General features: G+C 31.3%; 1 protein-coding gene across 2 annotated transcripts in view; it reads right to left on the bottom strand.

The window, feature by feature from the left end:
* The window catches only part of LOC107442420 (uncharacterized), a 40,458-nt gene that overhangs the window by 14,624 nt on the left and 9,080 nt on the right, over positions 1-16,754 (bottom strand). For both annotated transcript variants that reach the window (XM_087164748.1, XM_087164747.1), the window contains exons 3-9: positions 12,027-12,083; positions 10,023-10,086; positions 9,663-9,778; positions 7,272-7,447; positions 6,783-6,859; positions 5,415-5,549; positions 4,314-4,345 (exon numbers count right to left, since the gene is read on the bottom strand). In XM_087164748.1, the coding sequence (XP_087020874.1) occupies positions 4,314-4,345; positions 5,415-5,549; positions 6,783-6,859; positions 7,272-7,447; positions 9,663-9,778; positions 10,023-10,086; positions 12,027-12,083 (657 nt within the window). The remainder of the gene's footprint in view (positions 1-4,313; positions 4,346-5,414; positions 5,550-6,782; positions 6,860-7,271; positions 7,448-9,662; positions 9,779-10,022; positions 10,087-12,026; positions 12,084-16,754) is intronic.

Here is a 16,754-nt window from a genome sequence, read left to right as displayed (position 1 = left end):
GGATTGGTTCAAAATTACAAGGCTACGGAGTTGAGCAATAGTAGATAGTACTCGAAAACCCAATATTGGGTCGTATATTTTAAGTTGTAAAATTAGGCACAAAAACATACTTTCTCTGAAAAAACATAATTTTTTTCTGACTGATTCAGATATTTGAAATATATTCATATATGCAGGGGTAATTGTGAGCCCAAGTCAAAATTCCGGAAAATTTCTTGAGTTGAAAAAAAAAAAATAAATAAATAAAAAAAAAGCAGTTTAACTTGAAAAATTAGAAAAACATTTAAACAAGGTTTTTTTCCTTTTTCTCAATATTTCTTACTTTACTTAAAATATATTTAAAATTTTACACATACCTATGATGACCTGGAGAAGTAATTAAAATTTCAAATGAGTCTTTATGATTATAACAACTATTTACTGATAAAAAATGAATATTAATCATGAATATAAGCTTATAAAATATCTCTCTGGCTCTCCCTTACAAACAAATAAAATAAACTATGTTTTTAACTTCCACCTTTGAAAATTTGATTTCCGGAAACTTCTGTGATCAATGATTTTCTGAAACGTCTGGACCTCTAATCTCCGGAAACTTCCGGATCACTGTTAGCAAAAATTCCGGAAATCCGTATTTTTTCCGGAGCACAATCAGCCCTGTATATGTGTAAAGCACTTTTATGGTGTAAAACACCTTAATTTTAAATGATGTAAAACACCTTACGATTCAAGTTAATGTTAATTTAAAAAAAAAATTTATTATTTTTTCCGACTAATATTAAATTAAGAAATAATAAATATTTTTTTAAGTTACTTTTTTGTGGAATTATCATTGGGTATATCAATTTTATAATTGTGTGCAGACATTTCGATTCAAAAGTTCTGGAGACATGGTGAAATACGCAAAAAGTAAAATTAAGATTTAGGGGTGCAAACTTTGGACAGCACTCCTGACAAAACTATTGGGACCTTATTTCTCAGATTGCGGCTACCCTTTATATTTTGGTGTTTAGATATCCGACTTGGCCAACAAAAAAATTATGTATATTCAGAAGAAGTTTGTTTTTTCGTCTGATTTTCCAACTTAAAATATAGTTTGTACTTATTAATTAGCATATATGAGGTCAACCCTTCGAACGAGAGTCTCAAAATGGGAAGATCCGATCATTGGATCAAAAGTTTTCAGCGCCCCCCATTTTTTATACACCCCTAAAACTTAAAAACCACAATTTCATTACTTTAATTAATTTAGTAATATTATTAGTCGGTTCTGATGTTTAAACTTATATTCTAAACTAGAAATTTTTACCAGAGCAAATAAAGCCCAACTTTATAATATTAATAATATATTTTAATCAAATTAAAAGAAACAATATAAATATGTAATAAGTTTTCGTTTTTATACTAATCTAATGAGATGGAAGAATTTGATGATATTTAATAAGTTTGTTCATATCAGGTTCGATTTTACCCAAAAACAGTCGCAAGTCGCCGCGGTTGGTAACTTGCAAATGATTTCTCTTTTTAGTAAGCAGCGTTGTCACAGCGCTAAATCCACGTTCACCCAAATATGACAATGGGAATGCTTTAAAAAACCGTTCAACGATAGACCACAATCAAGGGTACAACTGTGGAATTGACTTATGTAGCTAAAATTGTTGGTAGCCATTTTTGTATTTGATTTTTATTTCCTCGTTCGCTGTCAGTTCTATAAGTTCTTCTTTCAACTGGGGTGATATTGCTATGTTGACATTTTAAAAAGGATCTAACACCCAGTCAGGTATTTCCAATTTCAAAATGTCCTGGAATCTTTCAATGAAATCACTGTGAAGATTTTCCAAATGTTGGCAGTAGACGAGCAAGTCGTCGTTGTTGCAGGATACTGATAAATTGGAAAAATTAGGGAACTCACGTCTGCGGATATTCTTTTTGTGTAAGAGCAGCAGACACTGGACTGTAATCATGGGTGCAAGTTTGAAAAAAGGCCAAGACTGAAATTTTTTTAACTGAAATACCTAACATACACAATACCCCCTCGACATATGCAAACTGTCTAAGAAAGCTTTACCATAATACATCAAGTTTAAATACTGTACAAAAAATATTTATTCATCTGTCTTTTGATAAAATAACAACAGGACATAAGAAAGTAGACCAATAACGTAGACCTAAAAAATATTTTTATGGACAGAAAAAAAAAAAATTCCGATTTCCGTCTTCGAGTCAGTCTTGTTTCCATCCGCGGACATTTTCGAAAGACGGAAATCCGTCCTGGGGACGGAAGACTTGCACCCATGACTGTATTGGGCTAATTGTTAAAAAAAATTTCTAACACAACTTTTTACGAACTTAAATTACGAAAAACCGTTGCAGAAAAAGAGTAAATTTAAACTTCTTGCATGAGTTTACCTAAACATATTATATACCTAAATATTCAAAGGAATTCATTGGTGAATATATTGGAACTGAGAAAATTATTACAAATGAAACTTTCTATTCATTTTCATTATCTTTTTTTAATTAACTTAGGGAAATAAATTTGGTTGCGTTGAAGCAAACCCACTGAAATCAAACATTACGATGAAACAGTTCTACAAGCTTTTTTCCTGTAAGAAGTGATAAAAATGCGAGGTCAGTTTAAAAGTTTGCTTTTCCGCAATTCCATTTTTCCACTCCTTTGAGAAACGTATTCATTGGAGTCTCTTTTAAGCCTTCCCATTATTTCAACTGTTTTCAATTGTAAACTGATTAATCTGAGACCGTGGAGAATTCCAATATGAATTGATTCCGATATGAATTGTATCACAATTATCCCCACGACACTTGTCCACTTTACATTAGGGCAACTAGTGCATTAAAGAAACTTACTTCTCTCACGGCTTCCAGCCTGATGATTATAGGCGATCTCCTCCTGTCACAAAGAAATTTTTTTTTCTTAATTTGGAATTTGCAAATTAATACAATGATGCAGGAAATCTGATACACTGTAAAAAACTGTTGTAATATCCCGCCTAATAAGATCTTTAATAACCCAAAACAAATTATGTGAAGGAGCATTTTATTTCAGGTAAATATCAAATCAAGCATTCATATACAATTTAAACAGTGTAATTTATATCCAAACACTTTAAATGGACTGACATTAAACTCCTGCACTATTACACCATACAAGAATTATTTTCATTTCCGAAAACACCAATATTGGCACTTTTTTAAACGTCGTCAGTTGTTTGTTAATCTAGAATAAGATGGCGGAACTTTTGTAGATGTTTTCTCCGCTGCAATTCATTACATAAAAACAAAAGTTTGCCGTTAAAATATGTGTGTATGTATTTAGTTGAGTAATAAGGATAATAATATTTCGATTATTAAATATTTGTGAACTTAATGATTTTATAATGCATACTTTCTATCTGTTTTTGTTCTGTTAAGTTATATTCTTTTAATATTTATAATTCTTTTTAATATTTTCACCGAATGCATGTTAGATTTACGTACTTATTTTATTTTCAGAATTAGTGTAGGCAGGGTCGTAAATTAATGATCCTCACTTTATATTTTACAGTAAAAATAACTTTACTGATTCTCATGTGTATCTTAACTTACTGTTGGTGTTTTTAATTATATATAAATGTTTACACTTTTATACAATTTTGCAAACATCTTATCAACTTCATACCATTTTAATTCCAGCTTTCTATATGTACTTATTCTTTTTGTCTGATTTTATTCATTCCCTTTATCTGATTCAATTCATCTACGTATAATACTTTATCTGTTCAGGACAAGTGAATCTTAGCATGCACTTTGCCTTTTGAACTGTTTTACGGTATTGTTCGGCGCAACATGTCCTTTTTTAGATTCTGTGCCTACATTCAATTCAATTCAATTCTTGCTACATAAAAAAAACAGTCTCGGAAGCTACTTAGCTCCAAATTGGGTAAAACAGGTGTTTCAATATCCTTGGTTCTACTCTAATTTAATCTAAAATAATCATCAATTTTTTTAAGTGTTGAGATACACTAAAGGTTTTTACTGTGTATGAATTGAAACAATTGATGTCAACATCAAAATCACTAAAAATGTGAACATAATTACTTAATTGAGAAATAATTTGCTTAACATGGTTTAAATATTGAAAAGTAAATAAAAGTCAGAATGTTGAATGGAGAAAAAGTTATTAGTATCGTACAAATGCAATGGCTATTTTATCTAATTGCTTGATTTATAAACTATATGAATATTAATCTAGCAAATTACATTAATTGGTTATATAGATAAACAAAACTGAAGAAAAGAACATTAATACTCACATTGCTGGCACAGCATTCTCATCATCATCATTCTGCAATTGAATGAACATTGATTAACATATTGAGGTTATTTATCTAATTAGCTGAAATTAGCATGTAAAAATTATAGGATTGTAATTAAATAACAGAAAAAAGTTTGCTTTAGTTTGATTTTTCTTTTTTATCGAAAGCAAGGAAACATTTTGGTGACAGTCATATCAGATCACTGATTGGCAAGTAGAAAATGCAAAATATATAGCCATAATAGTTGCAAAAGTGCTTAATATATAATATGCAATTTTTAAAATTTAAGGTAAAACGAACCGAGAGTCAGAAAGGTTTTTAGCAAACAATGTCAATAATTAGACTTTTATTTTCTGAAAAACTCAGAAAAGTACACTTAATTTTGTATTTATCTCGTAAACCTAAATATTATGATGAGACACATTATAATATCTCACAGAAAGAATGCAACCCTCAAGCCTTTGCCAGTGGAATTACAGCATCGGTTTTCTTGATCAATAAGACAGCACAGTATGCAACACAGGTTGCAACAGAAGTAAAATTTAACTAGATTATCTTGTTTGCTCAACATACCGAACAACCAAAGGAATTTCATAGTTTTCTGGGACTCCGTGCAGCATAGTTGGTTTCTTGATCATATTTGATATTTTGTGAGCTTCTTTACCAACATTTATTTTTAATTTTTCTTTTTTCTAATTAATTTCTTTAATTTATTTCACGTAGAAATGAACCATCCTGAATAACTTTTGATTCAATGATCGGACCTTCACGTTTTACGACTCATTTTTAATAGGGGGTGACTTCAAATAAGCGCAGACAATATTTTAAATAACGTAAATGTTGGTTGTTTTGGTTTTGATCTTAATTTAATACTGTAATTTATGTGCTTGTCACAGTATTTATTTAGGTTTACACATACCATCTAATGTTCTTTGGGGCTGGTTAAAATAAATTTTTTATCTGTAACATAATTATAAATCTGCATTTTATTAAAACTAACTATTAACATATTTTAACCTATTTTGTTCAAATTAGCTTCCTATTTTGTTTAAATTAGTTAAATATTTAAGGTTGAATAAGTAAACAAAGAATGTATACTTCAGAATCAGAATCTTCCTCTTCAACTTCCTCTTCTTCCTCTTCAACTTCCTCTTCTTCCTCTTCAACTTCATCATAGAAGTTCATCACATCAGAAAAGCCAGTGGCTACTTCATCTAGAGAGTTGTGTTCTCCCTGCAATCAGAGTATTTATGAAAAATTACAAAATCAAATCCCAAGTTTGGAATGCTTTTAAATTCAAAAGATCTTGACTCTGTAAAATTAATATTCCATACACTATTAAACTTTTGCAGTGGGCCCATATTCAAGAAGTCGTGGGTTTAATCCCCGGAGGTTGGAACTTCCCCGTGTACTAAATGGTAACTGATGCATGTTAAGTCAATTGAGTCGTAAAGTACCCAAAACAAATCACACCTGTGGGGGTAATGATGCGGGAGTCTTGTGGATTGGTTCAAAATTACAGGGTGCTACGGAGTTGAAAATTAGTAGTCGTAAACTCACAATTGCAGTATTTTTTATTTTCATACCTAACACATTGGAAATTCTCTCCTGAAACTGAAATTCTGATTTTTCGGTAAGTGTTAATTTATTTAGTTATTAAACATTTAAATTGACCCAAAAGGCAATCAAAAAACGATCCCTTATTGGTCACATGTGCTAAATGGAAAAGTGCTGTCCGCTATTTTAGTTTTGATATCACGTATATCGTATGTAAATTATTAGTAAAAATTTTGTGAAATAAACGTACGGTTTTGAGAGTGTGTGCAAAATGAAAGAAAGATTTTAAAACTTCAGACGTAGTTATTTATCGCTAAAATATCTGAAGAAATGATTATGCAGCTCTTTACAGCGAATAAACATTTCATTTCTGTTGAAATCAGTGTTGTTAAAGTTCATAGAAAACAATATTTTATTCTACTTATAATACTCGAAGGTTATAATATAAAAAATAAATCGTCACTTTTTTGAGCATGGTTATTTTTTTTATTTACGCATATAACATTGTACACGCATCTGATATCTACTAATTATTAGAAAATAAGAAATTCGTTAACTTTGTTTTGCTAATTCATTTATTATTTTTTTGCGCTGAACTGAAGGAAATTAAACCCAGTTAAATCTATAAGATAAATAATTTAAAAGTTATAATAGTTATTTTTTAATACAAAGCATTGCATTTTATCAAATAATTTTGCATATGAAAAATTAAAAAAAATTAAAAAAAAAAGCTTGTAGCTGATGAATTGTTAGTTCTTTTGACTCTTGTTTGGTATCATACGACTCGAAAAGCTACGTCAGAAATAACACGGCAATAGCTCTCTTATACCCTTCCTTACTCTAACCAACTACAGTCATTTTTTTTTAAATATATATAATTGAATAATAAATGATAGGAAATCTACTTACAGTGAGGTAGGGGTGGTATCGATGACTTCCACTCAACAATGCTGAATTTGCCATTCGATGAAGCACATTCTTTAATTCTATGGGAAAGAAAAATTAGAAATTACGTTATTTAGTATGAAAAAAAAATATTTTTAAAAATTAGGAGTTCCGCATACAAAAGGTATAAGTAAACATAAGGGATTTTGATACACACGCTCGCACACACACATGCACATACATACATATATATAAATATATATACTTTTCCCTTTCTTTTCTTATGTTTCTCTCTGGCTACTATATACGATTAAGAAATCTTTATATTAACTCTCTCTTAAGAAATGTGGGTGCGAAGACTTGGATTCAAAATTGTTTGAATACCGAACTTTAGTTGACGGTTTATTTTAGCAAAATAAATAAACAGTAACTCTTTTCAGTGATAAAAATTGTAAAAAAAAATTGGCATAATCACTTTAAAAATAAAGGAAATTGAATATGAAAATTACTAACTTTTAGAACGAAATTGACGAAGTTCGTCATCCGTATCTTCCCCATCTTCTAGATGCAGAAAGAGGCCTGTTGGGGTTGAATCGGGTGTAGAAGATGGTTCAATATTCGAGGATGCAGACTCACTTGGAATGGAAACAATTTCCTCGGAAGTTTGAATTCCAGTGCTGGTTTTCACGCTACAAGCCAAGAATCAATAAGCGATCAAATGATTGGTTATTATATTGAAATATATTTTACTTTAAAAGTGAAATGATCCCCAAGCTTGTTTCCCTTATTTTTTTTTCTTGTTAAAGGTGGTCATTTTGTCATATTTTTACTAGGTAAGTATCAGTGCCGATGGAGGGCGTTTTCCTGCTCCGGGTGATACTGCCATGGGTGATACGCCGGGTGATACGCCATGAAAACAAAATTACAATTTTGGAGAAAAAAATTTTAATTCGCTTAAAAGTAAAAACTTGCCGGTATGGAAAATTGTCTTTCTTATTCTATATCGAGTTTATTAACCCAAAATAATCATTTAGGAAACATAAGAACATGATAAATAACAATTAACGCATTCAAATTCTGAAGGGAAAAAAATCATTAGTTTAATTAAGACGACATCATCACAAACATTCCAGAATATTTACTACAGGCAAAGTATTTAATGAGTATAATCTTATGATACACAAATACATAAACATTAAAATTAAAACAGTTTTATAGATTCTACAAAATTAATTATTTGTGTGGTTTTATTCTTGATTAAAATTATTGTATTTTGCATTCAATGCGTCATCATTTTGTTGAAAATTATTTTTAAAGAAAATGAAAAATTGTTGCCGCTGACTTCCGTGAAACAATTTGTGGGTTCATGAACAACTCATTAAATGATTGGACTAAAATGCCCTTCAAATACATAAACACATTCACAGCTGCTGACTATTTAATACACCTTATATTGACTGATTCCTTACATTCGTCATTCTTACTTCATTCATCATAACAGTTCTCATTACGAAGCGAACTTACAATAAAATATTTGGGAAGAATACTATCAGAAATGTAACCTTCAAAATAAATTAAGAATGATCTCGTAAAACTGTATTAACGAAAGAATGAACGGTCGTTACAGTAATAGGAAAATATCAATTGATTATACTGGGAGTTAAAGAGACTTTTACATAAATATTACTGCTAATTACGTGAAGAATTGCGTCTTACGTGATTCTTTCGCAAATTTGATTCTTTCGGTTTGGCGGATTTTCGCCTTTTTAAATGTTTGGAACCTCGCCGGAATCTGCTAACATTTGGATTCTTATTCACGCGATATCAAGCATTGATTTTCGTATTTACCTGATTTAAAATCTACGCGCTGCGATTCGTATTCACGTTATTTAAAAATCCAATATCACGATTTACATTTACGCGCTTTTAAAATCCACTATTGCGATTTGTATTCACGCAATTTAGTGATTATGCTAAGTGATTCGTATTTGGGTTATTTAAAACTTTAATATCGCGATTGATATTCACGCAATTATAAAATCCAATATCGTGATTCCGGTAGGAAGTAAGTTTCTCCTAGAATATCAGCGTTTTCCTCTTTTTCAAAATATATTTTGAGCTGCTTCAATATGGAATCGTTTGCATTGCATCTGAGGAAAATATAGAAAGCTCAGAATTATTTAAGACGGTCTTTTGGAGATAACAGGCAAATCTGGCATCCTTGAAACATACTTTCCTGGCCAAACATTTGTGATGCAATCTTTGTATTTTTAAACCGTGAAGAAGACCTTCATATCTTGGAATTCCTCTCTATGCTTTCTACATTTGAAATGAGGATAAGATGCTATTTTATAATGTGCACTTCAGGTTACTGATGCGGACGGCATATTTCCATGGATGTTCTTTTAAACCTTCAGGTCATTATGGTCAACAGAATGTAGTACGAGATAAGGGTAGGGGATTGTTCAAGACAACCGGAAGTAGGTGGGCGGGGGAGGGGGTTCGCAGGAAAATGCTGTCACTTATTCAAGATAAAAATTGTTCTGCAGGACTTCGTTTGTTCTGCGACGTACGTCACAGCTTTAGGCACTTTCTGCATCTGGGCTCCCGGCGAAGAGTAATTAAAAATAAAACTTAACACTATACTACATATTGTTTTGAATCATTTTCACGTTTCTTTATTTTGGTCATTTATTTAAATGTGTAATAAAAGGGAGCAGCTCAGAAAAATTAGTTAAAATTGTTTGAAGTGCGGATATAGTGAACTCCCCGCTCATAGTGCACCGAAATGGTCCCTTGAAGGTTGCCTTGAGCTGGGTTCGACTGATTTTACATATATATATATCGTTTCTTTCTTTTCTTTTAAGCTTATCTTACTTTCCAACATTTCGGAATATTTCTTACCTGCTTTTTTTGGTCAGCAGAAGTTTCTCATAGGCATGAATTTTTGTCTGAAGCTCCAACACTTCTTTTTTATGCGACTTTTCCATCTCTTTCATTTTCTCAATCAGTGAAGCTTCCTAAAAAACAAACCCCTTTGAATAAAAACCTCTTAAATTTAACGTAACAAAAATGGAAAGATGTCATGATTCCAAACCATAATAAGCGTTTTATCATAATAAAAACTCTTGAAATGTTTGTTTAAATCATTCCTACAGTATGAACTAAACACATTTTTTACTACATTTCTTTTAATTCATCCTGTTAAGGGAAGGTTTTGTAAATATATTAAAATTCATTAAACAGAAAATAAAATGCATTTACCCTTTCATTGACTGTTCTTCTGCTTTCTAAAATTGCGTAGCGGCTGCTACTTCTTCTTAGAGCACTGTAAAAGAAGAAAATTTATTTGACTCAACTACCACAATAAGTTACAGAAGACATTAAATAAAATAAAAAATCCATTATGCTCAAATTTAGGTTGAAATTTAGCTCAATTCAAAGGGAAATTAATTTATTATTGGGTCATTAAATTGAAGATGCAGTAAAGAGATAAATTGTTTAATTTGTTGACAATAAAAAGAAAACTCTTTTTCAAAAAGACTTTTCTAAAAAGTGTATTTGTTATAATGGTTAGAATAAAAAGTACTAGTAGTAGTAGTAAAAAAGTAATAGTTGTTTTAACTTTTTATATAAGAAGCTTAGTGCTGTGGGGTAGGCAGAGAGCCTAAAAGCGAGAATAAAATCTCGAAATTCGCATGCTACGACAACACGCTGACGTAAAATATCCTTAGTAGTATACGGATCATGGGTTCGAGTCCCCTTGCCATCAGGCTAACCGTGGAAGGTTTTCATGATTTTCCTCTCCATATAACGCAAATGCGGATTAGCTTCATCAAAAAGTCCTTCACGAAGGCAAATTTCTCCTGTTTTCTGGATTGCGTTGAAAATTACAAGGCTATGGAGTTGAGCAATAGTAGTCGTAAACCCAAGCAATTCTGTTCAATGATGGTTATAAAAAAAAATTGCTGCGCATGAGCCTTGGTGGCTTAGAGGATAAACCTCGCCCATATTTTCAATGGCTTCCTATGATGGACCTTTCTAAGCTTCCTGTAAAGAATTGGGTGTCTATATTTTGTAATAATAATCGTAGACAAAAATGATTCTCGGGCCAATATTAAAAGCCATTCTAGGACCAATATCAGAAAATCTAGACATCCCAATATTGGTCTCATAAGAGCCCCACGTTGATCCAATTTTGAATGCAAAATTTTTGTTAGAAATGTTGCATGTAAATACGTATACAAAATAATACAATCTGCATTGTATTATGAAATCTTCAGTCGTATTTACTTGTAATTTTATTATTTGCAGTCATGTTACAAGTAATCATGATGACGTAAGAAATGAGTACTGCATAGATGCGTGCATACACGATTACAGTTGTAGTCAAAATTTTGCGATCAATTAATATACTCTATTACATTTTTTCCAAGCTCTGTTAAAAGTTGTTCCTATTCATTAAGACTGCATCACAGCGTGTTAAAATACGATGATTAAATCAAAAGTTATTGTGTTCCAATTCTTTTTATCTTGCGTACTGTATAATAAATATATTTTTAAAGTTATTCAATAATTATGTTTAAAAGTAGTAGTGTTTCTAAATTACCTTGTAGTGATTATTTATGGATATTAAGACTGCATTTTTTATATATGGGTATTAAAAGCACAATTTTTTTAAAAGCTGCGTTATGGAATTAGATACGGCTACAAAACAGGGCCCATAGCTTAATATAGTGAAAGGGTTTATGAGCTGCGTCCGTTTTCGTAAAAACACATTTTAAGCAACGCCCATTTTTATATAGATGCCTTTCAAGCTGCGTCTCTTTTCGAAAAGACGCATTTTAAGCGGCTCCCATTTTCGTAATTTTCGTTCGTAGCTGCATAAACACGCATTTTGAGCTTTGTTCATTTTCATAATCATGCATTTAGAAATATGTCTATTTTTGCAAACACGCGATTTGAGCTATGTCCAGATTTAAGAACTTACCGACTATGTGCTTTGATTTCCTTCTATTAAAAACGATTTTATATTTTTTATTTTGGCAACAAGTCCAGTAAGCAAAGTTTTGGATCGATATCCAGTGATGACAATTTGTAAATGTTTTGGGGTTTACCCAGAATCCAAGCTTTATGATTAGTGTTCATGTTAAAGTATTATTGATAATTATTGAAAATTACTTAATGTCACAATAGTGATTATTTCATAAATTCAAATAAATCTCTAAAAATTGTTTTTATATAATGAAATGGATTAAATGAACTTACATTTCCTGGCGATACAGCTCTCTTTCACAGACGATGTTGAACTTATTCAGAAGGTTTCTAAACATGAAAATAACAAATATGATAATTAGCACAATGACAATTGACGCATGTTATTAGTTCCTAGAATAGCTTAAGAAAAATTAACGCTTAGTACTTCCTACAAATTAAAAAGACTTAATCTTCCTCTAAATCTTCGAAATAATTTTAATTTAGACGATGAACAAAAATGCTTTTTTCATGGTGAACTGAGTTATTAACTATCATGACATTGATACATTTAAAAAAAATAAATCAAAGAATTCAAGCTTATATTTTCAGCTTTTTTTGGTCCCTGAGTATCAATGGATTCACGAACGCTGTTTTATGTTATAGCAATGCTTCATTTTTTTCTTTTGGAATAAATGTATCAACACAGAAAGCATGTAACGGCAACCGTGTCGGAATTTTCATTGTTACGAAAATGTTTATACCAAAAACCTTTTTTTTTTCAAATAAAGCAAAAATGTTTTAAACCTTTCATCATAAAAGGATTAAAAATTATTTTTTAAAAGCTTTTTTAAAAAGCACTTAGATAAAATGGTCTCATAGGTCCATAATGACGTTTTAAATGACGTCACACTAGAGATTGTCCATTAAAATTTCATGACAAGGTGGAGTTAAGCTGAGCATACAAGACTTTACGAAAAGAAACCTTAAAATTTCCTAGATTTAAGATTATTTTCATCTTGAGACTAACTCTATTAAAGGAATTTTTTCACGTTGAAAAACCCTATTTTATATACATAGAAGGACTGTTGCACTGATGATGGTTGCCCTTTGAGCATCCGAAACAGCTGTCTGCTTTCTTAAATTTTTTTGTGCTCTTAAACGTTGTTTTACCTTACTTTGTATTCCAGCACAAAGGTCGCCCTTATGTGTATTTATAGAAGGTTGTGTTTTGGATTAGGTAGTGTGTAGAACAGAGCAAATTGTCACAGATCTCGTTTGAAGGTTTACACAAAAACAGCGTAACAGATCTTTTTAGGTTTACATTAATTAATTTTTGCTGAGTGAAAAATAAACCTTAATTTGCTATCTGGGTATGAATCAGAGACTTGATTATCGAACAGGTGAGCGATTATTGAATAGATAAATATGTCAACGAAAACGAAACAAAAATGGAAGAAAATCAACACTTCAATGAATCAATAAAATAACGAATAAATAAACAAGCGACTAGGAGTTCAAAGAATCATTGATTACTGATTCGCTTCTCAGCGATTCATTTTTTCCTTAGTACTCTAATTCAGCAATTCGCAGTTTTATTTTCTTACTAACAATTTAATTCATCTTTACTCGCTTTCATCCCTTCACTGATTCATTAAATTTCTGTTTATTTCCCTTGATGCGTTGATCCATTTTTTAATATGCTCATTTATTTTTGATACATCGATTCACTATTTTTTGTTAATTTGATGATTCATTATCCTCTGATTCATTCATTTATTAATTTGCTCATTCATGGATTTGAAGATCCTTGAATTTCATTCTTAGACTTATTCTACACTTGTTTGGACATTTTATTACATTCCATCTTTCACTGTTACGTGCGAGCTAAAAGTTGCCGAAATAGTATTTTAGTTCGAGTCTTTCCTAACATTTTTAGTAAAAAGGGATAGACAGTGAAAGTGTCATTAGATGATATTTTACAACTAGAAACGGAAGAAACAGAAATAAAAGTGAGGAGCGAATTAAAATTAACCAGATTTTTATCAGTTTTACCAAACACATCAATTAATGGACAGTTGTAACTCTTGGGCCACACATATCACAACTATCGAAGGACAACTGTAATCAATGAAGTGCTAAAATGTGCAATTATAAACGGTTTTACGTTTTCTGATGCGTACATTTTTGCAGGAAACGAAATCTTTATCCTTCTTATAGACCAATCACCCCATAAATACTTAAGTTAACTATTAAGTTAAATACGATTAAGGTACACATAACAACAAATAAGCGTTTTAACGGGGAAAAGTTTAACATTATTTTCCTCCAAAATAATTTGGTTTCTAAATTTTATTCGTATTAGCAGGTTATTCGATTATCCGATATGCGATTAAGTGACTGTACTTGAAACAGATTTCGAAAGAATGAGAAGAGTTTTAAATGTTTTGGAAACAAAAGAGTACCATGCAAGAAACAGTCTGGCCAAAAAAACTGATTGCTGCGGAGTCACAACTGATGTCAAACACAAAGAGATTGAAAACATTTGAGACGACAGTTTGCTTAAACAAATCGAAGTAAAATAAGGAAACTAGTATAAGAAGTTGGAAACTAGGTTTCTGTATAATTTAGAAAGCCCCAAGTATTATCTGGATGATATGGAAATAATGTAGCGGTACTTGCTAAAAGTGAAGCATTGCTAACATGATGAAAAAGAAAATGGAAAAACAAGCAGAGGTAAACTACATAAAACCTATCAATAAGGCTGAAGCAGCGTGGAAATGGAATAGCAGCATCTAGTGATATTATAAAAGATATATTATATTAGAAGTAGAAAACAAAATACGAATCCAATATCAAGATGTTATAAAACGCAAAATGATGGTTAAAGAGGATACTAAGGAAAACAACAAATTAAGGGTTGCCTCTGAATCACAAAGAAAAGAGCAATTTTGACCATTTATCAGTAATGCGCTTGCGTAGTGCAAACGTAAAACTTACCCGTTTTCGAATTGGTCACACCTGGTTGGCACACCTTCATCTGCTGTTTGGAGAACCTCCCCTCCTCACAGCAATAACCAATATCGTTCCTCTCACATATTTTAATAACCCTTTAACCAGCATCGTTTAACGTGTTTCGGAAGATCTATTTTATGGATGCAAGATTTGATAGATGTAGCATTTTTGCGTATTTACGTGCTGTTGGTATTCGTAACTGTATGTAAAGCTTGAGTTTTGAGTTTGAGTTTGAGGTTGAGGTTGTTTGCAAAAAGGAATACATCCACAATTCCTTTTTGCAAACAACCTATCACCTTCATACCATATTAATTAATTCGTGTATTTTATATTGCATTCATACATTTTATCTGATTTTATTCACCTTGTCAAGTTAGTTTTTCTCAAGACGTAATGAAGGAAGTAACCTTAACAATTCTTTGAAATCAATGGAATGAAAAGCAAAAATTCTATGACGAATTTCATCAAATCAGACCGTTAATTTACAAAATAAATAGTTTCAGGTAAATAGGCATATGCTAATATACATATTATATATTGGTCATAAACGATTATCACATAGACATTGGTTCATTTAGTAAAAAGTGTTCACTCTAATTGCGGAGAATCATTAAACACATCTGGACCTGGTGTTCTAATTTAAAAATTATGAGACGTTATTTTAATTGTAATTTTTCTAGCTTATTTACTATGCTTGGTGGTCAGCACTTGGTAGTCATTTTGACCTAGTGGTTCTGATTTTAACCACGTTACAGTAATTTTAACCTAGTTTTGGGAGCGGTATAGCCAAACCATCCAAAATTTTACATTAATCAATCAATTCCACTTGGTAATGTCAAATAGTAAAAATCGACTGAAGAAATAATCCTTAAGAAAGTCTTCACAAAAATGTTAAATTCTTTCTCCTATAAAATATTTTCTATTTCATTTTAATTTTACGTTTACTATTTATCAAGGAAACAAATTGATTTCTAAATTCAATCAATTTCACACTAAGAAAAATTTTAAAACATGTATGGAACGCTTAAAAAACAGCAAATTGTTCTTTTAATTTCAGAAGAATTTTTTTTAAATATTGTAGATTAAATGCACATATGTTAAGAAAAGAGTGTGTAGAATTAAGAAGATTATTAATTTAAAAATTTGTAGCATAGGTCCATTTTTTATGATACACTGGGAGGTATATTTATGGCTGTGAATGGCTTAAATAAATGTCTTAAATATGAATCAATTACTATTGATGAATATATTATTCAAAAATATCAATGCAACAAGAAATCGGTTGCTTGGTTAGATTATTTATCAAAACTATACAATTAAACTATACGGCGTGTTTCAAATGGAGGCAAAAAAATGGTGGTGATTTAGTTGAAGTTTTACGGAAAAGCCGACAACTGAGGAAGTGAAATTAGAAATTTTAAATACATGAAACTTATTAAGTATGGCGTTTTTTAAAGAGCAACCGTTACGAAATAAGTTTTGCGGAAACGCAGACTAAGGAAGTGAAATTAGTTAGTGAAGAGACATAAAATTTATTAAGTAAGGCATTTTTTAAAGAGCAACAAATGAACTCTTTAAAAATTATCTTTGGTTTTTAGAAATGAAATTAGAAACGCATGATAAATTCAAAGAAGTTGCTGTAATTAATTTACGTCGCACTAGAGCTGCACAATGGGCTATTGGCGACGATCTGGGAAACATCCCGGAGGATGTTCCGAAGACATGCCATCACAATTTTGATCCTCTGCGGAGGGGATGGCACCCCTGCTTCGGTAGCCCAACGACCAGTGCGCGAAGTCGAGCACTTTACGGTAGCACAGTTTAACGAGGACCAATACCGCACACCCTCGGTCCCTACGCAGACTGATCCAAGTGGTCATCCCACACACTGATCGCGGGCAGTGATGCTTGACTTCGGTGATCTGCTGGGAAACGTTTCTTAACGATCAGTCCACTGCGGGACAAATTCAAAGAAGATAAAGACTTTAAATCTAGTTAAAAAATACA

The sequence above is a fragment of the Parasteatoda tepidariorum genome, chromosome 5, assembly GCF_982258835.1.
Source record: "Parasteatoda tepidariorum strain Cologne lab strain chromosome 5, Ptep-v5.0, whole genome shotgun sequence".
Classification (NCBI taxonomy): Eukaryota; Metazoa; Arthropoda; class Arachnida; order Araneae; family Theridiidae; genus Parasteatoda; species Parasteatoda tepidariorum.
Note: the sequence above shows the minus strand (reverse complement) of the source record. Positions and strands in the feature narration are given on the sequence as shown.